This window comes from Oncorhynchus tshawytscha, linkage group LG05, assembly GCF_018296145.1.
Source record: "Oncorhynchus tshawytscha isolate Ot180627B linkage group LG05, Otsh_v2.0, whole genome shotgun sequence".
Lineage (NCBI taxonomy): Eukaryota > Metazoa > Chordata > Actinopteri > Salmoniformes > Salmonidae > Oncorhynchus > Oncorhynchus tshawytscha.
This window is the reverse complement of record NC_056433.1, coordinates 33,885,782-33,911,823: the sequence shown is the minus strand read 5'-3', so window position 1 is coordinate 33,911,823 and position 26,042 is coordinate 33,885,782. Positions and strand designations below refer to the sequence as shown.

The 26,042-nt window shown below is 41.8% G+C and overlaps 1 protein-coding gene across 1 annotated transcript in view; it reads left to right on the top strand.

Annotated features, from left to right (window-relative positions):
• The window catches only part of LOC112250527 (visinin-like protein 1), a 58,116-nt gene that overhangs the window by 925 nt on the left and 31,149 nt on the right, over nucleotides 1-26,042 (top strand). The window contains exon 2 of the mRNA XM_024420749.2: nucleotides 15,613-15,779. Coding sequence (XP_024276517.1) covers nucleotides 15,618-15,779 — 162 coding nt within the window. The 5' untranslated portion in view covers nucleotides 15,613-15,617. The remainder of the gene's footprint in view (nucleotides 1-15,612; nucleotides 15,780-26,042) is intronic.

Sequence of the window (26,042 nt, the reverse complement as noted above, 5' to 3'; positions counted from 1 at the left end):
GCGCTTGCTGGGCTGCACGCAGGGAACCATTTGGCCGATGATAATAGTATAGAAATAAAGCATGTGTGGTGAAATAACGATAGAAACAATCCAACCAATTTTTTTTTGTACAATGTGTTTAAATCATATTATGTTGTTTAAACATCTGAAACGGATATATTTTCTTGAAGCCATGCTCTTGTTTGTGGTGGTGCTAAGAGGTCATGATTGCAAGACCTGCAGTGCATATGACACATGTCATAGATAGTGATTTTATGTAGGCCTATAGTACAACTACTAAGCATTTATTTATGTATACATGGCTATTGGTATTGTCCTGGGTTTTAACTCAAGGTCATTCCCTATTGGAAAATGATGGAATAGGGACATGCTGTTACATAATGCGCCTGGCCAATGTACAGAGGAGAGGTCTGCTAGTTCATATACTGTAAGAGAATCAACCAGTGACTATTCTTTACGAATAGGCCCCAGATCCTTAGAAACACACTGTATGCAATTCGGTACTGCCTCAGTGTACTGACAAGAGGTTTTAATAAGTCAACATGCTTCTCTCTCTCTGCAATGACCTGCAGACAGTCCTCATGTGGCAGAGTTGCACTATCTGGGTCTTTTGTAATAACATGACTAATGCTACAGCAGTAGATTCAGAAAATGGTTTCAGGGAATCATTTGATAAACTGGAACAAGTCAAGATGAAGTTAAAGCATTGGCTAATATGTTTGTTAGCTGCCTTCCAGTTTGGAAAATTCAGTTTGAAACGTCTCTCCTCCTCCCTCCAGTGCCGCCTCTAGTCTTTTGGTGGCCCTGAGCGAGGTCAGGTTCAATTTCAGGCAACACCGTAGGCTACACCTCTGTAAGCACGGACTGGCGGCGACGCCTTTTGGACTTCTTTTTTTGGTGCAGTACAGACTGAACCTTGGTATCCACGGACATTGGTATTTGGTCTGGTTCGGACCATCTCTGAACCAATCATATACAGTACCAGTCAAAAGTTTGGACACACCTACTCATTCAAGGGTTTTTCTTGATTTTTTTTGTTGCTATTTTCTACATTGTAGAATAATAGTGAAGACATCAAAACTATTAAATAACATACAGTATATGGAATAATGTAGGAACCAAAAAAAGTGTTGAACAAATCAAAAACATATTTTAGATTTAGATTCTTCAAAGTAGCCACCCTTTGCCTTTATGTGTTATTTCATAGTGTTGATGACTTCTACATTATTCTACAATGTAGAAAACAGAACAAATAAAGAAAACCCACTTGAATAAGTAGGTGTGTCCAAACCTTTGTATGTCATATTTGGTTCAGATTTGGTGCGGTCCAGACAGGCCTTGATTTCAACGTCCACGGACATTGATTTTTTTGTCCGGTCCGGACCAAATTTAAACCAATCATAGACTTCTATGTTTGGTTCAGATTTTGTCCTGTCTGGACCAGCCTTGATTTGGTCCAAACAGGTTTATAAATGACTTATTTTCAACTTTCATTCAGAACCAACTAGGGCGACAGAACAGCATAGATCGGCCCTGCTGAGGAGGTGTTTTTGGTGTTTTTAGGCCTACTATGCTACAGTATATGCTATTATTTGGTTCTGTTATGTAAAATGCAAATGAATCATTATGTGATCTTGCAAGACATTGATTCAGCTTTGATCTAACTTTACTAAACAAGCACCACTGTGAGAAGTGCTAATCTTGTATTTGTAATAATGATAATAATAAGTGATGAGTATGACTATTAGGTGTCGGCAGCAGATCTTGACGAGGGTTATTCTAAGCAATTTGAGCGCACTTCGAATCGTGGTGCTGAAAAGGACAGCACCCTAACCAAGTGATTTAAGGCAGACAAGCTGTGAATTTGGATCCTAGACCTCGTTGGAGTGGCGATGAGGTTCATGCGGTGGATCAGTTTGTCTGCATTCGCAATAAGCGCTCGGGCAGGAGAGCGAGTTCAAGTGCGTCGTACATGAGCCCCAAGTCCATCACAAAATGTTTTGAGGAAAGCCATTTTAGCAACCCCTGGTAGAGTTTTCTGTCTTTGGCTGCACACCTGGATTGTATAATATTTGCACATTATTATTATTTTAATTCTTCATGCTCTGTCAAGTTTGTTGCTGATCATTGCTAGGCAGCCATTTTTCATGTCTTGCTATAGATCTTCAAGCCAATTTAAGTCAAAACTGTAATTAGGCCTCTCATGAACTTTCAATGTCGTCTTGGTAAGCAACTCAAGTGTGTATGTGGCCTTGTGTTTTAGGTTATTGTTCTGCTGAAAGGTGAATTTGTCTCCCAGTGTCTTTTGGAAAGCAGACTGAACCAGTTTTTCCTTTAGGATTTTGCCTGTGCTTAGCTCTTCCGTTTCTTCTTATCCTAAAAAACGTCATAGTCCTTGCCAATGACAAGCATACCAATAACATGATACAGCCACCACCATGCTTAAAAATATGTCGAATGGTACTCAGTGATGTGTTGTGTTTGCCCCAAAGATAATTATTTTTATTCAGAACTTAAGGTTAATTTCTTTGCCATATTTTTTGCAGTATTGATGAAAATCCCTGAGTGATGAAATCCCTGAGCAGTTTATTTCCTCTCCGGCAACTGAGTTAGGAAGAATATCTGTATCTTTGTAGTGACTGGGTGTATCAGCGGAGGCTCCTCAGTGGAGGAAGGGTAGGAGCATTCTCCTCAGAGAATTTCATAGAAATAAAAATAGTGAAAACTATTTAGATAAAACTTTACTAAATATATTCACATTTCACCAAATAATTGATTAAAACACACTGTTACGCAATATAGGTCTACGGTAGCCTCAACAGCACTCTGTAGGGTGACACCATGGTGTTGCTGGAGGTCAGATAGTTTCTGTCCTCTGGATACATTGACTTCAATACAAACCTAGGTTCTCACCCCCTTCCATAGACTTACACTGTAATTATGACAACTTCCGGAGGACGTCCTCCAGCCTATCAAAGCGCTTGCAGCATGAACTGACATGTTGTTCAAAGGAACAAATAATTAATCTAGATACTGAAAGCATAAGGTACAGCTAGCTAGCACTGCAGTGCATAACATAACATGTGGTGAGTAGTTGATTCAAAGAGAGAGAAAGACAATTGTTGAACAGTTATGAAAAAATACATTTTCTTAAAAAATGAAGGAGAAGCGAGAGAGAGAGAGAGAGAGAACTAGCTATATACAAATAAAAATATTTGCACTTACTTAGCTAGCCAATGCCGCTAGCTAGTTTAGCCTACTCAAACACCCAGCTCAAACAGAGAGGGATCTTTGTTACCTATCTGGCAATGGCTATCCAATGATGGAATTCTTCCAAGTCAAGGTAAGCTTTTGGTTTTATTAATGTAGTGCCACTGCTAAACTGCTTTTTAACTATACACTGTACTGCATGATTGTAGCGGGTTCACTAGTAAATGAGTTATTGTAGCTATGTTAACTTGACGTTAGCGAATATGTGACAACGATGTAGGCTGTGTGTAGCGGTTATGATGTAAAGGTTTGGCTTTGGAAGGTTTTTTCGACTGGTCACAGGCAGCTGATGTGTTGTGCACTGAAGTCCACAAGCGAAGGGAAAAGATGAAAGGACGAGAGAGCGTGGATGAGAGAAGGAATTATCTAACGATCAAAGGGATCACACTGGTTGTATGTGGCTGCTATGAAGGTGAACTGTGTTTGTAAAAAAAAATCTTAAAACGAAGCAAATGGAGCAAAACGGGGATAAACATAACTGAATTTGTCCAATAGAAACACTCGTTTGCAACTGTTGTACTAATGGTTACACCCTAGATCAGCTAGATGCAGGCAAGATTGTAAAAGGTGGTATTGAATGTGTCACCGTCTGCCACCTTGATTACTCAAATTTCTCTCGACCTGTGCATCTACGTTGTAAAATTTAATTCATAGGCTAGGTTGTAGCAACCTCATGATGGGTACCGGGAAAATGTGAGTATCATGTAGTAGCCTAAGACTATCAATGTTACATTGAGCTGCATGAATGAAATATGAATGACAGTCATTCAATATTTCGTATTAGAAACGGCAGTCAAATTCCACATGACCGTTTAGTCACGGTAATTAGGTTTGTCCAAGTTCTGATGCTGCTGATGGCCATTAGTAGCCTACCAAACTTGATAACTGCCTGGTACTCAGGGCTCTATTATCCCTCTAATCACTCTGCCATCAATGTAAATGCAATCAAAAATCAAATCAAACACTTCATGAGAGCCCATGAGCTCATGTTGAGCAACATTTCTATAGGCTATGCAATTGTGTGAGAAAACAGAGTGATGGCCTCTATTAGAAAGAGGTTCTCATCACCTTTCTATAGGCTAGGCAAACTATATTTATTTCTCATCTTTCCTAAGTTTAAGCACATTGCGGGAATAGCGTCCTCGCCCTTTTTTCCCCTGCTCCTGTTTTGAGACAGGTGCATGATAATGGTCCATTCTAAATACAAACAAGTTTTACATGTAATATTTAGTATACGTAAAGACAAGATTAAATCAGGAATAGTCTGATGTGTGTCTGATCACTTGTGCGTCGCTTGTGAATGATACATTATCACTTCTGAATGATGCCCAGTTTAAGGAAAGAAACAGAGTATGCCTTTTTTGCGACTTTTTCTAATTATAGCCGCACACCTAATGTAGCCTAGCCCATAGGCCTATATGGTTTGATAAGGTTTGTATCACGACTAGTGGCCAAATAACTTAATTGAATAACTTAAAATGAAGCACATTAATCCACGTTACAAAAGGTGTAGAGCCTAACTGGCAAACACATACAGCACTTGAGTTTTACATTTGTGGAATATAATTTTCAACATAAAAATGCACCCTTTCTAATAAAAGCAATACATGCATAATCGCATTTGCAGTCATGTTTGAGAATGGTGTTTTCCTGCTAATTGAACATTCGTGCTTGTAGCCTACTGCCGTCTGCGCATTGCTGTGCTTATAACGCGAAGAAATAGCCTGTTCGTTTATCAACATTTTAAGCTAAATGTTCTAATCTGTTGTGTCAGCCTCATTACTTAAACAACTTTGTTTTAATGCAAGTGGTTGTATTAATTTGGGATCTATCGCATCCCACAACTGTCCCAGACTATGTTTGGAATATTTATTTCTCGCACAGAATAGAATAGGTCAACATTTGTACTCTGGTGGATAGTACATTGACATAGGCTAGTGCTTTTGCTGTTCGTTAGGCCTACTCATCTTGTTGGTTGACGCAAAATAAATGTGGATAGTTCTTTCAATATCTTCAATATGCACCTCAGAATTGGATAAGGACAAGCGCCGTTGCGTCCAGATGTGTCTGTCTTCACCTGTAGCCTGTGAGAACGACTGGATCAGGCGACCAAGTGCCATGTGAGTGAGAAGTGCCTTGGAGCATGCAGCTGAGAGAAGGGAATTATTGATGATTATATTCAGCCCAAAGGCACAACGGCCACAAAAGGCATGTTTTTTTTGTAGGACCACACAAAGGGGATGCCGCCGGGAAATGCGAGGCATTATCAAGCACTTGTCAAATTGTGAATGAAAGACTGATGAAGTGTGTACAGCCTGCGCAAAAAAAAAAAAAACAAGCAGAGCTCCTGCCTTTCAGGCGACTTTAGAGCTCATTATAGAGTCGCATCACTCAGCCCTTCGAATGTATTAAAAATCAAAACATGAAGCCCAACGTTTGTATCACAACTGAAGTTACATAAATAAGTCTAAATTAAGCGTTTTGGAGCACTTGTTTCTTTGTTAACCGTTCAACACAGAACAGCCACATTTGCTCACTCCCTCAAATCACTTGGAGAAAATATCCTTTCTATTTCATTCAGCTATTGCATTCTTCATACTATAAAAGAATATAAAATAATTCCACGGAATTCTAAGCAAATATTGTCTGCTAAATGATCTAGCGTAGCCAACATTCATATGATATGGTATATATAGCCAGATCAGGGCCTAACATACGGACAACTCAGAGTATGCTATTCTGTTCTTCTGAAGTAGACTACATTTTCTTCATATCATGTTTCTTTAGATTTGTCTAAAATAAAAAATAAATGGATTTATTGTGATGGTGTAGTCTATATTACATGAATTTATTAGACTTTTTAAAATGTAGATGTTCCAAAAGGTCTGCATCGGTGGCTTGTAGGCTATGCGTGGAAGCCAGTAGATGCTAAATGTGTTTATGTTAATTAACGGTCAATTACCTTGAGACCAGCAGTCATTTGCCTGACAATCACCGGCTGACAAAATGCCATGACTGCCACAGCCCTAGCAGTGCTCATCAAAAAAATAATCGTCCTCCCTCATCTTAAACTTCACCGACCGCCACTGCCATGTATTCTCAAATTGAAAAGGGTGAGGGAGCGCCGCTCCCCCGTGCTGCGGCAGCACCACATCCCTGCATGTCACATCTAGTCACTCACTGTGGATAGCTGATGCTGATACTCTGAACTGAACTTGTACTTTGGAAATATGTACAGTTTTAATATCAGCGGATGTTACGCACGCCTCTATGAAGAGGGAACGCAACACCCTGCTACAACTAAACTCTCTGTGAAGCGAAAAAGGTATGGACTGTAGGTGCAAGTAAGAATGACAACAAGCAGAATGTGGTACCGTTTACAAGGACTTTATTCCTTTACACGGTAATATGGGGAAAAGGGGCTGGACAGAACTAAAGCAAAGAAAGTAAATCTCAAAGCCCCCCCCTCCTATCTTACCTGCCTACCCACTACTTACCTAATTTAGCACCACCTGGTGCCCTAACCAAAATACAAGGGGTGGTCCGCCCAGGTCTTACCTAGTGTGTCTAGACAGCGAATATGCTACGGGTATATGTATGCCCGCGGGCCTCTTGCCTAAGCACTCCCTAGGTGCCTTCCCCTTCCCCCCTGGGAACAAATGAAACAGAATATTAAACAATTTCAAACAAACTAAGAAACAAAAGGATGTCAAATAAGCTCTATCTGAGCAACAAACTCACAGAACATACCACTTTCCAGCAAAATCAACCTCTATCACAATCAATCTCAGCAATCCCTACCTCCAGCTAAAAATCTCTAACAAATCTCTAACAAATCTCTAACAAATCTCTAACAAATCTCTAACAAATCTCTAACAAATCTCTAACAAATCTCTAACAAATCTCTAACAAATCTCTAACAAATCTCTAACAAATCTCTAACAAATCTCTAACAAATCTCTAACAAATCTCTAACAAATCTCTAACAAATTTACCTCCAGCAAAATCCTCTACCTCCAAAAAGATCTCCCTCCTGAACAGAACACTGGCTTTTATATAGCTTCTGAAGGAATGGGTAATTGGAGACAGCTGTGTCTTGACGAGGGGGCGGGGTCAGCTCTCCAATTAGCCCTGGAGTAGACCAATCAGCTGCTTGAGGGATTTCAGGAAGCCATTTCCTGAAATAAACACATGTAAATACACAAACTACAACACATAATCTGGGGAACGTAACACGCCCACCACAAAAATTGCAAACCTAGTTTTGCAATAATAAATGCCAACGTATCCCCAGTTAGTAAACCCGTGATAGAGCATCAGCAACCACATTCGCCGAGCCCTTCACATAAGCTATCTGTACATTATATCTTTGCACAATCAGAGCCCACCGCATAAGGCTGCGGTTCTGGTTGTACATTTGTTAGTAGGAACTGGTTACTTGACCTGGTTTTCGGCAATGGACCTACACAATCAATTATCACTCTTTCAAACGGTTCCCCTAAAACTGGAATCGGGCAGAGTGGCGCTCGTGGAGCTGTTTGATTCACTTTCCCAGTGAGTTGACATATGTGACATGTTTTACAAAATTGGACCACGTCAGACTTCAAACCTGGCCAGAAGAAATGACGAAGGACCCGGTTATAGGTCTTTGTGATCCCCAAGTGTCCAGACCACGCCTGGTCATGGGCGAGTGACAGCACTTGCTGTCGGAACGGTGTAGGAACAACCACTTGACACACTTCACTCCAGTCATTAATGGTGTCATGAGATGCCCATTTACGCATCAAAACTCCTGCTTCTATAAAGTAGGCAGTCTCTCTAGTTTTAGCTTCCTCAATGGAAATTACCGAAGCAAAACACTTGCGAAGACTGGGGTCTTCTTTTTGACATTCAATCACCTTCTCAGGGGTGACAGACAAAAGAATGTCATGTAATTGGGGCGCGATTTCGTTTTCCCCTGCCTTAGTTTTTACGGGGTAAAACTGTCGGCAATGCAGAAGGAATACTCAGTGCATTGTCTTCTACCTCAACATTCTCAAAAATAGAACTAGCCAAATCCACCACATCTCCTAGCTTGCGAGATTGTGTCCTCGTTAACACACAAGCAGGAAAAACATGTGGAAATGCTTGAACCAATTTCTCATCTGTAGTTCTGATTTCTGGGTTGTCTACTACCTCTAACACAGGAGTGACAGTACCACCAGCAATATCATTCCCTAGTAGCAATTTTACTCCTGATACTGGCAGTGTAGACACTACACCAACACGGAAACGTCCTGATACCAAGTCTGACACTAAGTGGACCCAGTGTAATGGTACAGGTACGGTTTTTGTCTCTATCCCCTGTAATATGACATGTGAGCCACAATACGTTTCAGGAGACCAGGGTAAAGCATCAGTAATGATTACTGACTGCGCCGCCCCGGTGTCACGTAGGATTTGGATAGGCTTTTGATCAGTTGGTTCTCCTGTTAAGGAAACATAACTGTCAGAGATAAACTGAGCATAGACAGGATCCGGTTTCTCAAATGCTGAGACAATATCTCGATCCAATGGACGATCCAAAGACTTGACTAAACCCAAACTTTTCATTTTTGGGGACGGTGACTGGGACTGTTTCAGTTTATTTTTCAAAACTGGGCAGTCCGCAATCACGTGACCCTTTTGGTGACAGTAATAACATTCACGGATTTCTTGAAAAGGCTTAGGGTTGTCAGAGGAAAAGCGACCTGAACGAGGAACTGATGACGTAATCGTCCGGCCTTCAAAACGTGGTGCACCAAAGACAGTCTTGTGTGTCAAAGCGTACTCATCTGCCAACACTGCTGCTTGGGCCAATGTCACCACTTTCTGTTCATTTAAATGAACTACAAGTCTATCTGGGAGGTTGCTTTTAAAGTCCTCCAACAGCATCAACTCCCGAATATCAGCAAAGGTGTTAGCTTTGCTGGCTGAACACCAACGACTAAACAGAGACTCTTTATCCCTAGCAAATTCAACAAATGTACGGTGAGAGGGTTTCTTGTGGTTCCTGAAGCGCTGTCTATAAGCTTCAGGCACCAACTCATAAGCCCGCAACACGGTAGTTTTAACTGTATCGTAATGTAAACTGTCTTCCAGGGAGAGAGCAGCTACTACTTCCTGGGCTTTCACAGACAATTTACATTGTAACAGGAGTGGCCAAACCTCGAGTGGCCAATGCAGCGCAGCGGCCACACGCTCAAACGCAGAGAAATAAGAATCAACTTCCGACTCTCGGAATGGAGGGACTAAAGCTATGTTTTTACTCACATCGAAGTGGGCTTGATGATGAGCAGCTTGTGGAGTCGCACTGGAGCCAGCATCTAGCTCCAGTTTTCGGATCCTCACCTCCTTGTCAGCTTCTATTTTCCTAATTTCAAGTTCAAAATTCATCTGTCTATCTTTTTGCTCCATTTCTAACCGAGCCAGCCTCACCTTCAGCCTAGCAGTCCCATCTGAACGACCCGAAGCAGAAGATAAAGGATCAAATCGGGGCAATGTAAAGGGGGTACGAGGAACCCCTTCCTCCGCCCTGTCCTCTGACTTAGCATCAGAAGGTCTACCCGTCTCTTCTCCTTGCAATGAGAGAATCCGTTCTCTCACTAAACCCTCCCTGACTAGCACCAACAGCTCAGCCTTTAGGGCTTTCTCAGGGAATACAAATCCATAATGGTCAGCTATAGCTACAAGGTCTACTTTACGAAACCTCACCAAACAATCAATAGAGGGCGCTTCAAAAAACTTGGAGATGGCTGAGGCAGCCATCTTATACAATGCAGTCTCCTGAACACACTAACTAAACAAGTCATCCAAACTCACAACCTACCATCACACCTCAATCACTAACCACAGAGAGAGCTCAGAGCAGCAGGGTCCGGTGGGTTTAATGGAAAAATCCCGGATGAGCCCCCATTATGTTACGCACGCCTCTATGAAGAGGGAACGCAACACCCTGCTACAACTAAACTCTCTGTGAAGCAAAAAAGGTATGGACTGTAGGTGCAAGTAAGAATGACAACAAGCAGAATGTGGTACCGTTTACAAGGACTTTATTCCTTTACACGGTAATATGGGGAAAAGGGGCTGGACAGAACTAAAGCAAAGAAAGTAAATCTCAAAGCCCCCCTCTCCTATCTTACCTGCCTACCCACTACTTACCTAATTTAGCACCACCTGGTGCCCTAACCAAAATACAAGGGGTGGTCCGCCCAGGTCTTACCTAGTGTGTCTAGACAGCGAATATGCTACGGGTATATGTATGCCCGCGGGCCTCTTGCCTAAGCACTCCCTAGGTGCCTTCCCCTTCCCCCCTGGGAACAAATGAAACAGAATATTAAACAATTTCAAACAAACTAAGAAACAAAAGGATGTCAAATAAGCTCTATCTGAGCAACAAACTCACAGAACATACCACTTTCCAGCAAAATCAACCTCTATCACAATCAATCTCAGCAATCCCTACCTCCAGCAAAATCTCTAACAAATCTCTAACAAATCTCTAACAAATCTCTAACAAATCTCTAACAAATCTCTAACAAATCTCTAACAAATCTCTAACAAATCTCTAACAAATCTCTAACAAATCTCTAACAAATCTCTAACAAATCTCTAACAAATTTACCTCCAGCAAAATCCTCTACCTCCAAAAAGATCTCCCTCCTGAACAGAACACTGGCTTTTATATAGCTTCTGAAGGAATGGGTAATTGGAGACAGCTGTGTCTTGACGAGGGGGCGGGGTCAGCTCTCCAATTAGCCCTGGAGTAGACCAATCAGCTGCTTGAGGGATTTCAGGAAGCCATTTCCTGAAATAAACACATGTAAATACACAAACTACAACACATAATCTGGGGAACGTAACAGCGGATAGCCTAGTTCGCCGACTACGGCTCTTGGCAACGGTGCTGTGTTTGAGAGCTTTGCAAAGAAAGTAACCATTATCAGACTTGCTGTGCTCGCAGGGTGTGAATGGGGAGCTTTTAAAGTGTCACACCTCTCAGAGTGGATGGGTAGTAGCCCGGTAGTGGACAATGTTTTGTGGGTGTGTTCAGTCCTCTTGCGCTTTAGTTAAGAAGGAGCCAACAACAATAATATCAGAGGTATGGAGATAGTTACAGTATCATGGTCTTTACTAGGCCTGTGCCATGGCCAGATTGATAGCCCACTGAGCTAAAGCATAGCCACGGCTACTCGTCACGTAAGCAATGTTCTCCAAACTACCTCCAACACTTTGGTATATGTTCCCTTTGATGATTTGTAATTAGAGCACAATCTAATTCCATTTCATGCCATGACATGAAAGTTCCGGAAATAGTTTAAGTGGAGTGTGATCTTCAGTTGTTCTAAGATCCCCAAGAATAACATGATAGAGTTGTTTTGTGAGGAAGGCAATTAGTATGTGCTTGTCAGAACTGCAAATGTGTCCGTAACATTAATATGGCAAGGGGCCTGTTGATGTTCCTTGGATGTAGCCTAACAGTCGCCTTCACTCAAGCCCTGTCTGTTGAGACTAAGAGTCACTTGGGTCACCGTTAGATGCAATATATTTATAATTCATTCACTTTACAGTGACTTCACAAAGTATTCAGACCCCTTGATGCTTTCATTACAGCTTTATTCTAAAATTGAATGAATATAAAAAACGTCCTCAGAAATCTACATACAATAACCCGTAATGACAAAGCAAAAACAGGTTTTTAGAATTGTTTGCAAATGTCTTAAAAATACAAAACTGAAATACCTTATTTACATAAGTATTCAGACCCCTTTGCTATGAGACTCAAAATTGAGCTCAGGTGCATCCTGTTTCCATTGATCATCCTTGACACGTTTCTACAACTTGATTGGACTCCACCTGTGGTAAATTCAATTGATTGGACATGATTTGGAAAGGCACACACCTGTCTATATAAGGCCCCACAGATGACAGTGCATGTCAGAGCAAAAACCAACCATGAGGTCGAAGGAATTGTCCGAGACAGGATTGTGTTGAGGCACAGATCTGGGGAAGGGTACCAAAAAATGTCTGCAGTATTGAAGGTCCCCAAGAACACAGTGGCCTCCATCATTCTTAAATGGAAGAAGTTTGGAACCACCAAGACCCTTCCTAGAGATGGCCACCGGGCCAAACTTCCAGAAGGACAAACATCTTTGCAGCCCTTCACCAATCAGGTCTTTATGGTAGGGTGGCCATGCTGAAGCCATTCCTCAATAAAAGGCATATGATAGCCTGTTCGGAGTTTGCCAAAAGGCAGCTAAAGGACTCTTAGACCATGAGAAACTAGATTCTCTGGTCTGATGAAGATCCTCTGCTCTGAATGCCAAGCGTCACATCTGGAGGAAACCTGGCACCATCCCTACGGTGAAGCATGGTGGTGGCAGCATCATGCTTTGGGGATGTTTTTCAGCACCAGGTACTAGGAGACTAGTCAGGATCGGGACAGCGATGAACGGAGCAAAGTATAGAGAGACCTTTGATGCAAACCTGCTCCAGAGCTCTCAGGACTTCAGACTTGGGCGAAGGTTCACCTTCCAACAGGACAACGACCCTAAGCACACAGCAAAGACAACACAGGAATGGCTTCGGGACAAGTCTTTTGAATGTCCTTGAGTAGCCCAACCAGAGCCTGGACTTGAACCCTATTGAACATCTCTGAAAATAGCTGTGCAGCAACGTTCCCCATCCAACCTGACAGAGCGTGAGGGGATCTGCAGAGAAGAATGGGAGAAACTCCCCAAATACAGGTGTGCCAAGCTTGTAGCGTCATACCCAAGAAGATGCTGTAATCGTTGCCAAAGTTGCTTCAACAAAGTACTGGGTAAAGGGTCTGAATACTCAATAATATTTGTTTTATTTTTTATAATTTAGCACAAATTTCTACAAACATGCTTTTGCTTTGTCATTTTGGGGCATTGTGTGTATATGGATGAGATGTTCTATTTGTTTCAATACATTTTCAAATAAAGCTTTAGCGTAACAAAATATGAAAAAAGTCAAGGGTGCTGAGTACTTTCCGAAGGCCCTGTATATCAACAGCTGTCTCATTCTGAGATATTAAGAAACACTCTGTGTCAAGAAGGAGTCTTTGTTGGCTCCTCAGTCCAATGAAAGAGTATGGGACAGAGTATTTGTACCATAGCTACCTCACTCAGTACAATGAAAGGATTTGAGACTTGACTTGGCATCAGGGTCGTTTTGCCCTAGCCTGCAGTGTGAGCTAAGGCGCAGATGATAGGGAGTGTATAGTACTCTCTATGTCTCAGGGGAATAGGCCATTCTGAACTGTGGTAATCACTAAGGACAGAGAGCATCTATCCACTTCACCCCATAGATCAGAGAGGCTGACATCCAGTTCATTTATCAGGCAATCTGAGGCCTTACCTTGCAATAGGTTAGGTATTCTTTTGGTGATGTCTTGCCATTGTTATTCAGTTCTGTTCTGTGGCTAGCTCACAATCCCTATTAATTGTTTGTTGGCATGGCAATTTGATTGTGAGTCCCGCTTGTCATGCATTCGGTTTCACCTCTAAGCCATGAAATGAAATAAAAAAACATTTTTAGTTCTGAATTCCTTGTGTTATTAGTATTTGGTTGGTGTTGGATGAATAATCACTTTTTATGTGGTTGTTTACCCCTTAGCAGAGGCAATGTTAAAAAGCTGCATGTAATTAAATCAGAATTTGCAATTTGTTATCTTCTAGAGAATACTCTTTGTCATATCTGTGGTAATTCAATCAGAAATAATAGAATTTATCCTTTAAAGTGCTGCTCTTTGTTTGCTACAGAAGGAAATTAATTAACTGATATGGCCTTTCCGATGGTATCCTATAATTTCTCATTGTTTTATGCAATTGCGACATTGAGTACTTTCCCCATTTTACATGAATCTAGCTCGCTAAGAATTACACAACCATTACATCTGGGCACTTCCAAGCTAACAGAGTGATGCCGAGCAGGGTTGGGCTGATGTTCAAATTGAAGGCAGTCAATTCAGGAAGTAAACTAAGATTACACTTCAATAATCGAAAAAAATGACATTTATTTTCAATGACTTCTCTATAAACTGAAAAGCTATTTAATTCAAAAGTGAAAGATTTCAGAATTTTTCATTCAAATTACTCCCTGAAGTGATTGCATTCAATTCAAATTGAGCCCAACCCTGATGCTGAGACACGGATGTTTTACTTTAAAATGTATTTGCTAATTATGCTAAGTACATGGTGCTTAATTAACTCATCTGGCTGAATTAGAATCAGTGTGATGTGCTGTGTGTGTGTGTGTGTGTGTGTGTGTGTGTGTGTGTGTGTGTGTGTGTGTGTGTGTGTGTGTGTGTGTGTGTGTGTGTGTGTGTGTGTGTGTGTGTGTGTGTGTGTGTGTGTGTGTGTGTGTGTGTGTGTGTGCGAAGCAGTGTGAGCTGGGCTGATACAGGGACTTTGGTGAAAACAGCTGCAGGCTTTGGAGATAGGGCTAAGGCTAAGCATCGTGGGCCGATGGGGAAATTAGGCACAACAAAAATATGAATCAAGTCACAGTTATGGCATCACATTAAAACGAGCGACTCGGGTCCACTCAGCCTAATAATCTCAAGGGATTGCTGTTGGATACAGACTCATTTGCTCCAATCTCCAGTGGTCTGACCTGGTGCATGTGTGTTGTTGAGTGATTTTAGGTACTTAGGCAGAGCAAAAGTGATGGATTGCATTGTTGTTTGCATTATACAGTATACTTTGATGTAGTAGCCAGCTACTAGTAGGTAGGCTACTCCCTAGTGTATGCAGGCCTAAACTCTACCAATGTATCAAACCTGTTGGGTTAAAAATAAGACAATCATTGAAGCTATCCAAGAATGTGCTGTGGTCCATTGATCATCTGTGTTTTATTGTCCCTGGTGCAGCTAAATATAGACACGGTATATAAATCCACACATAGTGTTCAACCCTAAATATCACATAATGTATTAGGGTGATATTTTAGTTTTACAGGTGTTGTGGACACATTACAGCCATTTCTAGCCACAGAGGTGGAGTAGGTGTGTAAAATAAAATGTGCCGCTCTAGAGTATTCTCCCTCGTTCAAAGCAGGCCTGATTGATGACTCTGCTGATTTCTGTCATTGTTTGTCCAGACTGTCCCAGGTATTTAACCTGGTCTGATAGAAAAGCAATGTAAAGAAAAATATTTGGAATTCATTCTTTGCAGACTTTCCAAAAATAGTTCAGCGTCATTCTTTCCATCCAGACATTCGAAAAGAGCACAGTGACCGACCCATACTTTTTCCCCCCGCTGACATTCGAAAAATAATTATTCTGACATTTTTTTCCAGACAAAATGGGAGCGAAAAACAGCAAGCTGACCCCGGAGGTGATGGAGGATCTGGTGAAGAGCACGGAATTTAACGAGCACGAGCTGAAACAGTGGTACAAAGGCTTCCTGAAAGACTGCCCCAGTGGACGACTCAATCTGGACGAGTTCCAACAACTCTATGTGAAGGTAGCAACAGAACACTGTCACTGCCCTCATCTGACTGCACCCTATTACCTATAAAGTGCACAACTTTTCACAAGATCCCATCGGGCTCTGGTCAAAGGTAGTGCACTATATAGGGAGCAAGGGTGCCATTTGGGATGCAGCCTATCACTGTCACTTTGCCAACATCTGCATAGACACAAACATTTTTTAACAGCGATGTCTCTATATAGTTGAGTAGAGGAGTGGAGAAGAGAAGCACAGTGCTACATGGTTTCAATTTCCCCACAAGTCCACATTTTCTAAAACCATATAACTCAATACTCTACAGACATTTTGAGAACTAGCAGAAATGCAAAGGTTTTGGTGGTTTGTGAGGATAACAGAAGTGTATGTCATCGCAGTGGCAGAGCAATCGAACCAACATGATACTATGGCAAGCTCACTGAAAGTACTGTAATGATTAACGAGAACATTACAGTACGCGATATCATACTCCTCTCCTATTCGTTCCCTCAGCTGTATCTGTTATGTTATTCGTTCCCTCTTGTATCTGGGCAGGAAAATGAGCACTGATCAAAATCTCCTTAAATATTATTACTTGGGGAAAAGGCTTCAAAAAAGGAAATCAATTCAATTAGAACCCATGAATTATAAATGTTTTAATTCTAAGTACATTAGATAGCTAACATTTCATTAAAACTACGTTCAATCTTTCTAATCTTCTATTTAATGAATCGAAATAAGAACATTAAGGTCTTATTCCCTTAGACCACTTTGTATCCTATGCTGTATGAATATTGACCATGTGTACAGTGTCATGTGAACTGGAGGGTAGATTTCTGATTAGTGGATATATAGTCACTTACATCATTACCCCGGTCAGTCCTCTCAGGAAATGCCCCATAATGAAAGACTATTACATTAGCCATGTTACAGAGTTCTAATGGCATGGCTCAAAATACCAACGCCAACTATCCCTAGATAGTGCACTACTTTTAACCAGAGCCCTATGGGTCCAGGTCTAAAGTAGTGCACTATAAAGGGAATAGGGATGCGCGCCTAGTCTGCTTTAGCTGAGGCTTTAGAACACGCTAATATGCATAAACACACATTCAAATATAGTTGCAGTCGGAAGTTTACATACACCTTAGCCAAATACATTTAAACTCAGTTTTTCACAATTCCTGACATTTAATCCTAGAACAAAATCCCTGTGTTAGGTCAGTTAGGATCACCACTTTATTTTAAGAATGTGAAATATCAGAATAATAGTAGAGAGAATTATTTATTTCAGCTTTGATTTATTTCATCACATTCCCAGTGGGTCAGAAGTTTACATACACTCAATTAGTATTTGGTAGCATTGCCTTTAAATTGTTTAACGTTTTGGGTAGCCTTCCACAAGCTTCCCACAATAAGTTGGGTGAATTTTGGCCCATTCCTCCTGACAGAGCTGGTGTAACTGAGTCAGGTTTGTAGGCCTCCTTGCTCGCACACGCTTTTTCAGTTCTGCCCACAAATTTTCTATAGGATTGAGGTCAGGGCTTTGTGATGGCCACTCCAATACCTTGACTTTGTTGTCCATTTTGCCACAACTTTGGAAGTGTGATTGGGGTCATTGTCTATTTGGAAGACCCATTTCCAACCAAGCTTTAACCTCCTGAATGATGTCATGAGATGTTGCTTCAATATATCCACATAATTGTCCTTCCTTGTGATGCCATCTGTTTTGTGAAGTGCACCAGTCCCTCCTGCAGCAAAGCACCCCCACAACATGATGCTGCCACCCCCGTGCTTCACGGTTGGGATGGTGTTCTTCGGCTTGCAAACCTCCCCATTTTTACTCCAAACATAACAATGGTCATTATGGCCAAAAAGTTATATTTTTGTTTCATCAGAACTGAGGATATTTCTCCAAAAAGTACAATCTTGGTCCCCATGTGCAGTTGCAAACCGAGGTCTGGCTTTTTTATGGCGGTTTTTGAGCAGTGGCTTCTTCCTTGCTGAGCGGCCTTTCAGGTTATGACGTCATAGGACTCGTATTACTGTGAATATAGATACTTTTATACCCGTTTCCTCCAGCATCTTCACAATGTCTTTTGCTGTTGTTCTGGGATTGAATTGCACTTTCCGCACCAAATTACATCAATCTCTAGGAGACAGAACACGTTTTTTTCTGAGGTCTTGGCTGATGTCTTTTGATTTTCCCATGATGTCAAGCAGAGGCACTGAGTTTGAAGGTAGGCCTTGAAATACATCCACAGGTACACCTACATTTGACTCAAATGATGTCAATTAGCCTATCAGAAGCTTCTAAAGCCATGATATCATTTTCTGGAATTTTCCAAACTGTTTAAATGCACAGTCAACTTAGTGTATGTAAACTTCTGACCCATTGGAATTGTGATACATTGAATTATATGTGAAATAATCTGTCTGTAAACAATTGTTGGAAATAATGACTTGTGTCATGCATAAAGTAGATGTCCAAACCGACTTGACAAAACTATAGTTTGTTAACAAGAAATTTGTGGAGTGGTTGAAAAACGAGTTTTAGTGACTCCAACCTAAGTGGATATAAACTTCCGACTTCGACTGTACATGCAGGCGGCCTACATATACACCCTCTTAGCCCCAATTGGGGTTCTGTGTGCCTGGCTGAGAGGGTTTTGTACTCCGACACTTTGGAGAACATTTTACTGTAATACACAATCAATACATTGAGTGCACTGTGGGTGAACATTATGTACCATACATTATGTACCATACATACTACAGAGTGGCGTTCCACAGAGGTTCTAAAGGCTGATGGCTGCTGACATGTTAACCTTTTATTGTGGCATTCTATTTTGTTCCCAGGCAACAGGATATCAATGTTAAGGTTTTATTTCAATCCAAAAGCTCAGATAGTGATTAAATGGATGATGTCACGTTAGCTGGACAGACTGTTCCTGTGAAAAGGAACGGTGTGTTTGTGCAAATGCGTGGAAGCGCTCACGTGTGTGTGTGTGTGTGTGTGTGTGTGTGTGTGTGTGTGTGTGTTCCATGTGACTTACATACCCTCCCCTTACGTATTTATTTGGACAGATAAGCAAAAACATTTAATTTTGCTCTACACTCTTCCATTTTGGATTTTAGATAGAATGTTTTATATGAGGAGAAAGTACAATGTCACCTTTTGCGTACATAGAGTGCTTTCAGAAAGTATTCAGACTCTATGGCCAGGGCGTGACAGAGGCTTTTAATCTCTATTTTGGTTAGGCCAGGGTGTGACTAGGGTGGGCATTCTAGTTTCTTTATTTCTATGTTTTGGTTCTCAATCAGGGACAGCTGTCTATCGTTGTCTCTGATTGGGAATCATACTTAGGCAGACTTTTTCCCACCTGTGTTTTGTGGGTAGTTGTTTTCTGTATAGTTTATGCACCTTACAGAACTGTTTCGGTTTTCCCTCTTGTTTATTTTGTTTGAGTGTTTTGTGATCAAATAAAATCATGAACACGTACCACGCTGCGCTTTGGTCCGGTCCTCATTACGACGAGAGCCATGACACAGACCCCTTGATTTTCTCCATATTTTGTTTGGTTACAGCCTTTTTCTAAAATTAATTACATCGTTTTTCCCTTCATCAATCTACACACAATACCCCATAATGACAAAGCAAAAACGGTTTTCTACAAATGTTTGCTAATTTAGAAAAAATTTAAAAACTGAAATAAAACATTTACACAAGTATTCAGACCCTTTACTCAGTACTTTGTTGAAGCACCTTTGGCAGCGATTACAGTCTCGAGTCCTCTTGGGTACGACGCTACAAGTTTTACACATCTGTATTTGGGGAGTTTCTCCCATTGTTTTCTGCAGATCCTCTCAGGCTCTGTCAGGTTGGATGGGGAGCGTTGCTGCACAGCTATTTTCAGGTTTCTCCAGAGATGTTTGATTGGGTTCAAGTCCGGGCTGGGCCCCTCAAGGACATTCAGAGACTTGTCTCGAAGCCACTCCTGTGTTTTCTTGGCTGTGTGCTTAGGGTTGCCCCAGTCTGAGGTCCTGAGCGCTCTGGAGCAGGTTTGCATCAAGGATCTCTTTGTACTTTGCTCCGTTCATTTTTTCCTTGATCCTGACTAGTCTCCCAGTCCCTGCTTCTGAAAAACATCCCCACAGCATGATGTTGCCACCACCATGCTTCACCGTAGGGATGGTGCCAGGTTTCCTCGAGATGTGACGCTTGGAATTCAGGCCAAATAGTTAAATCATGGTTTCATTAGACCAGCAAATCTTGTTCCCATGGTCTGAGAGTCTTTAGGTGCCTTTTGGCAAACTCATAGCAGGCTGTCATGTGCCTTTTACTGAAGAGTGGCTTCCGTCTGTCCACTATACCTTAAAGGCCTGATTGATGGAGTGCTGCAGGGATGGTTGTCCTTCTGGAAGGTTCTCCCATCTCCACAGAGGAACTCTGGAGCTCTGTCAGAGTGACCATAGGGTTCTTGGTCACCTCTCTGACCAAGGCCTTTCTCTCCCGATTGCACAGTTTGGCTGGCCGACCAGCTCTATGAAGAATCTAGGTGGTTCCAAACTTCTTCCATTTAAGAATGATGGAGGCCACTGTGTTCTTCAACACTGCAGAAATGTTTTAGCGCCCTGCCCCAGATCTGTGCCTCAACACAACCCTGTCTCTGAGGTCTACAGACAATTGCTTCAACCTCATGGCTTGGTATTGCTGAGGAAATGTCCGTTTATAAAAAGTTTATAATTTGGTCCCATATTCCTAGCACACAATGACTACATCTAGCTTGTGACGCAACAAACTTGTTGGATGCATTTGTTTTTCGTTTTGGTTGTGTTTTGATTATGTTGTGCCCAATAGAAATGAATGGTAAATAATGTATTGTGTCATTTTGGAGTCACTTTTATTATAATAATAATATAATGTGTTTTTGAACACTTCCACATTAATGTTACAGATGCACAAAGATCATGCCCCCAAAACATTCTAACCTTTCACCATTACCAATAACAAGGGAGGTTAGCATTTTTTGGAGGGTACGATCTTTGTTCTGTCTGTAACTTTATCACTCATCATTATTCACGATTTCTTCATGATTATGCATAATTATTATCATATGATACGAAAATAGCGGTCTTTGGCCACTCACAACAGCGGTGGGTTTGGCCTTCGAAGGAACAATGCATATGCAGAAAATATCTCATCCCTACTGTAAAATATGGTGCCGGTTCTTTGATGTTATTTGGCAATTTTTCTTCCATTGGTCCTGAAACCCTAGTTAAGGTCAACAGCTTCATGAACAGCATAAGGCCATTTTAGTCAAAAATCTGCTTGCCTCTGCCAGGGGTCTAAAACTTGGCTGCAAGTGAATCTTCCAGCAAGACAATAGCCCCAATCACACATCAAAATCCTCAAAGAAATGGTTAATTGACCTCAAAATCAACATATTGCAATGGCCATCTCAGTCTCCAGACGTGAACCCCATTGAAAACCTGTGGTTTGAATTGAAGAGGGCCGTCCATAAGCGCAGACAAAGGATATCAAGGATCAGGAAATATTTTATATGGGATAGCTCACTGGGCACAGACTGGTTGAATCAACGTTGAACCAACGTGGAATAGACGTTGAATTCTGTCTGTGCCCAGTGGGAACGGTATAAGATCCCTCCCACGTGTCATATGATCTCATAAAACATTTTAGAAAAAGGCTCAGTGTCGTTATCCTCACAAGGGGAGGGTGCTGGTGTATTGATAACAGGGGATCCAATAAAACATTTTTTTTAAACTTGTTAAACGACATCTCTTTCTCTGAGCAATTGTAATAGTATAAAATAATATAATTGTAAAAAAATAAACATTATGAGCAGACAATATACAACAGTATTTGTGTTATTTATTTCATACAGTCTTTTTTGCTCATCTTCATCAAGGGATCCAATAATTTTGGACCACACTATAGGTATGAAAATAACCTAAAATAAAAGGTGACATTCTCTTCTGTCGCCTCATGAAATGCTGAAGTATAGAGCCAAATGTACACATTTCAGCATCACCGTTCAACTAAATACGTAGGGGAGTGTATGTTCAGTGATCGTGAGAAGGGGGGGGGAGGAGGGGTGGCAGTCGGCCATGACATAATGCTTTTGAATGGTTCACAAACCATCCACCTGAGACAACTGTCCAGATGCCATTTCTGTCACAGTGCTAAATACTGAAGTATCTCTACTTCTATTGTCAACTCTCTGGAGTCCCAGTGTGCTCAAATAGGCTAAGTTAAAACTACATTCAATCTTTCTTTTCAAATCACTCCTTTTTCATTTCAACTGTATTTGTAGTGTCAATCCTTTTGTAGGAATCAAGTAAACCTTTTTTTGGGGTGAGCAAAATATCCGAATCAAAATATCAGTGCATGCTGAAGGCATAGCTTTGGTGGTGTTGTTTTTTTGCCTCTGTGGTGGTAGATTCTATTTTGATCCTCTCTGTTGTCCCTGTTTGCATGCGCAGCTGCGTACCAATGATTTCCAGTAATAGTTTTCCAGACCGAACTCAGAAATCGATCGGCTGTAAAGATTGAGATGTGTCATTGTGAGCACAATGAATCAAATCAAATCAAATGTATTTATATAGCCCTTCGTACATCAGCTGATATCTCAAAGTGCTGTACAGAAACCCAGCCTAAAACCCCAAACAGCAAGCAATGCAGGTGTAGAAGCACGGTGGCTTGGAAAAACTCCCTAGAAAGGCCAAAACCTAGGAAGAAACCTAGAGAGGAACCAGGCTATGTGGGGTGGCCAGTCCTCTTCTGGCTGTACCGGGTGGAGATTGTAACAGAACATGGCCAAGATGTTCAAATTTTCATAAATGACCAGCATGGTCAAATAATAATAATCACAGGCAGAACAGTTGAAACTGGAGCAGCAGCACGGCCAGGTGGACTGGGGACAGCAAGGAGTCATCATGTCAGGCTGTCCTGAGGCATGGTACTAGGGCTCAGGTCCTCCGAGAGAGAGAAAGAAATAGAGGAATAGGGAATTAGAGAGAGCATACTTAAATTCACACAGGACACCGGATAGGACAGGAGAAGTACTCCAGATATAACAAACTGACCCTAGTCCCCCGACACATAAACTACTGCAGCATAAATACTGGAGGCTGAGACAGGAGGGGTCAGGAGACACTGTGGCTCCATCCGAGGACACCCCCAGACAGGGCCAAACAGGAAGGATATAACCCCACCCACTTTGCCAAAGCACAGCCCCCACACCACTAGAGGGATATCTTCAACCACCAACTTACCATCCTGAGACAAGGCCGAGTATAGCCCACAAAGATCTCCGCCACGGCACAACCCAAGGGGGGGCACCAACCCAATGAACTGCTAGCATGTTTGTTTTCAACTTAAGCTAGTGGCTTTTTCCACATTTTGTTACGTTACATCCTTATTCTAAAATTTATGTAATTGTTTTTTCCCTCATCAATCTACACACAATACCCCATTATGACAAAACAAAAACAGGTTTTTAGATTTTTTAGCAATTATTTTTTTTCTTCTTTTTTTTACATATATCACATTTACATAATTATTCAGACCCTTTACTCAGTACTTTGTTGAAGCACCTTTGGCAGCGAGTACAGCCTCAAATCTTCTTGGGTATGATGCTACAAGCTCGGCACACTTGTATTTGGGGAGTTTCTCCTATTCTTCTCTGCAGATCCTCTCAAGCTCTGTCAGGTTGATGTGGAGCGCCGCTGCACAGCTATTTTCAGGTCTCTCCTGAGATATTCGATAAGATAAGAAGTCCGGGCTCTGGCTGGCCCACTCAAGGACATTCAAAAGACTTGTCCCGAAGCCATTTCTGTGTTGTCTTGGCGGTGTCCTGTTGGAAGGTGAACCTTCAAGGATCTCTCTGTACTTTCCTTTGTTCATCTTTCCCTCAATCCTTCAAGTCTCACAATCCCTGCCGTTGATATACTTCATCATCAGCATGATGCTGCCACCACCATGCTTCACCGTAGGGATGGTGCCAGGTTTCCTCCAGACGTGATGCTTGGCATTCAGGCCAAAGAGTTCAATCTTTGTTTCATCAGACCCGAGCATCTTGTTTCTCATGGTCTGAGAGTCTTTAGGTGCCTTTCAGCAAACTCCAAGCGGGCTGTCATGTGCCCATTACTGAGGAGTGGGTTCCGTCTGGCCACTCTACCGTAAAGGCCTTATTGGTGGAGTACTGCAGAGATGATTGTCCTTCTGGAAGATTATCCCGAGGAACTCTGGAGCTCTGTCAGATTGAACATTGGGTTCTTGGGCACCTCCCTGACCAAGGCCCTTCTCCCCCGATTGCTCAGTTTGGCCGGGCGGCCAGCTCTAGGAAAAGTCTTTGTTGTTCCAAACTTTTTCTATTTAAGAATGATGGAGAGGGGCCTCCCGGGTGGCGCAGTGGTCTCAGGCATTGCATCGCAGCCCGAGCGAGCAACCTGGTTGGGTTGTGTTTCGGAGGACGCATGGCTTTCGACCTTCGTCTCTCCCGAGCCTGTACAGGAGTTGTAGTGATGAGACAAGATAGTAACTACTAACAATTGGATACCATGAAATTGGGGAGAAAAGGGGGTAAAAAGAAGAATGATGGAGGCCACTGTGTTCTTGAGAATGCTCAATGGTAACTACATTTTTTGGTACCCTTCCCCAGATCTGTGAGTCGACACAAGATAATTCCTCCGAACCCATGGCTTGGTTTTTGTTCTGACATGCACTGTCAACTGTGGGACCTTATATAGACAGGTGTGTGCCTTTCCAAATCATGTCCAATCGATTGGATTTACCACAGGTGGACTCCAATCAAGTTGTAGAAACATTTCAAATTAACATCTGCTAACCATGTGTATGTGACAAATAACATTTGATTTGATTTAAAAAGAGTCAGGTAGGGCTGTTGATGCCGAGTTATTGATGTTGGGTTATTAAGATATGACCAAGAGGATCAGATCAGAAAACTGCAGGCGTGGTTTAGTCCGAGCGTGGCTTTCAGACAGTTGTTTCTGGCCACACGAGACAGTAAATGTCATTCCTGTCATTCTGTTCTGTTGCATTGTCATCACATGTTAAAGATGGAATCCTTATTCGTGAAGCTTGCATTTGTTTGCGATATTACAAAAGCAAAAAAGTTACTGCAAACAACAAACACCGTTTTTTCCCCCTCTGACATCATTGCACGGCTGAAAGAATAGCAGAATATGTCATGCATTTTCTTACCACGTTGTTGACCCGAGGTTGACCAAGGAGTGAAAATTAATTCCTGTCTTGTCCTGTCCGTATTCCGTATTTTCCGACTAACGCAACAGTTTTATAACCCCGGAATTATTCTGTCCGATCCTGATAAAAACCACTCCTTTCCCGTGCTAATTTTTACGTGTAGAAATCAGAAATAACTTCTTCCATTAGTTGCTAGTCTCTCTGTCCCCCACTCTGCATGAAGAATTGCATTAGTGGAAACCATGACGATTCTCAGGGCAGGCCTAGTTGTAGCTAGATATGTTCAAGTCATGTTGTGCACAATTTTAGCATTTTAGCTAAATAAATAGATAAAAGTCACCTTGTCCAAGAGAGATTTACAAGGTTATCAAAACGTCACACCAGGGTAAGCCTACACGAAACACAGCCCTTATTTTAAGTGTTTCTAAAAATATGATTGGAACCATTTCCTTGTTTGACCACTAGGTTTTATGGGTATTTTGACTCATACTGCGGTACTCTATCTAGGTTCCGGGGTAATGGCAGTGGTGTCAGGTAAGTGACTGGGTTGCCAGTGTGTGTTTGGTCTTGTTGTGATGATGTAGATGTTGCCGAGTCATCAGTGATGAACAGCAGAGTAATGAAGTTAATGTATGGTTCCTGCTGAATACAGCCTTCACACTGTAATTAGCCTAAGGGGAGCATATGCACTGGGGGAGAAGGGGGGAGCAAATGTGCACTTGGTGCTGTATTCTAATGATGAGGATTTTTTATTTTACCCTTATTTTACCAGGTAAGCTGACTGAGAACATATTCTCATTTACAGCAACAACCTGGGGAATAGTTACAGGGAGATGAATGAGCCAATTTGAACCTTGGGAGAATTAGGTGGCCATGATGGTACGAGGGCCAGATTGGGAAGTTAGCCAGGACACCGGGGTTAGCACCGCTACTCTTATAATAAGTGACAATAATTTAGTGACCACTGAGAGTAAGGACACCTGTTTAACGTCCCATCCGAAAGACAGAACCCTACACAGGGCAATGTCCCCAATCAT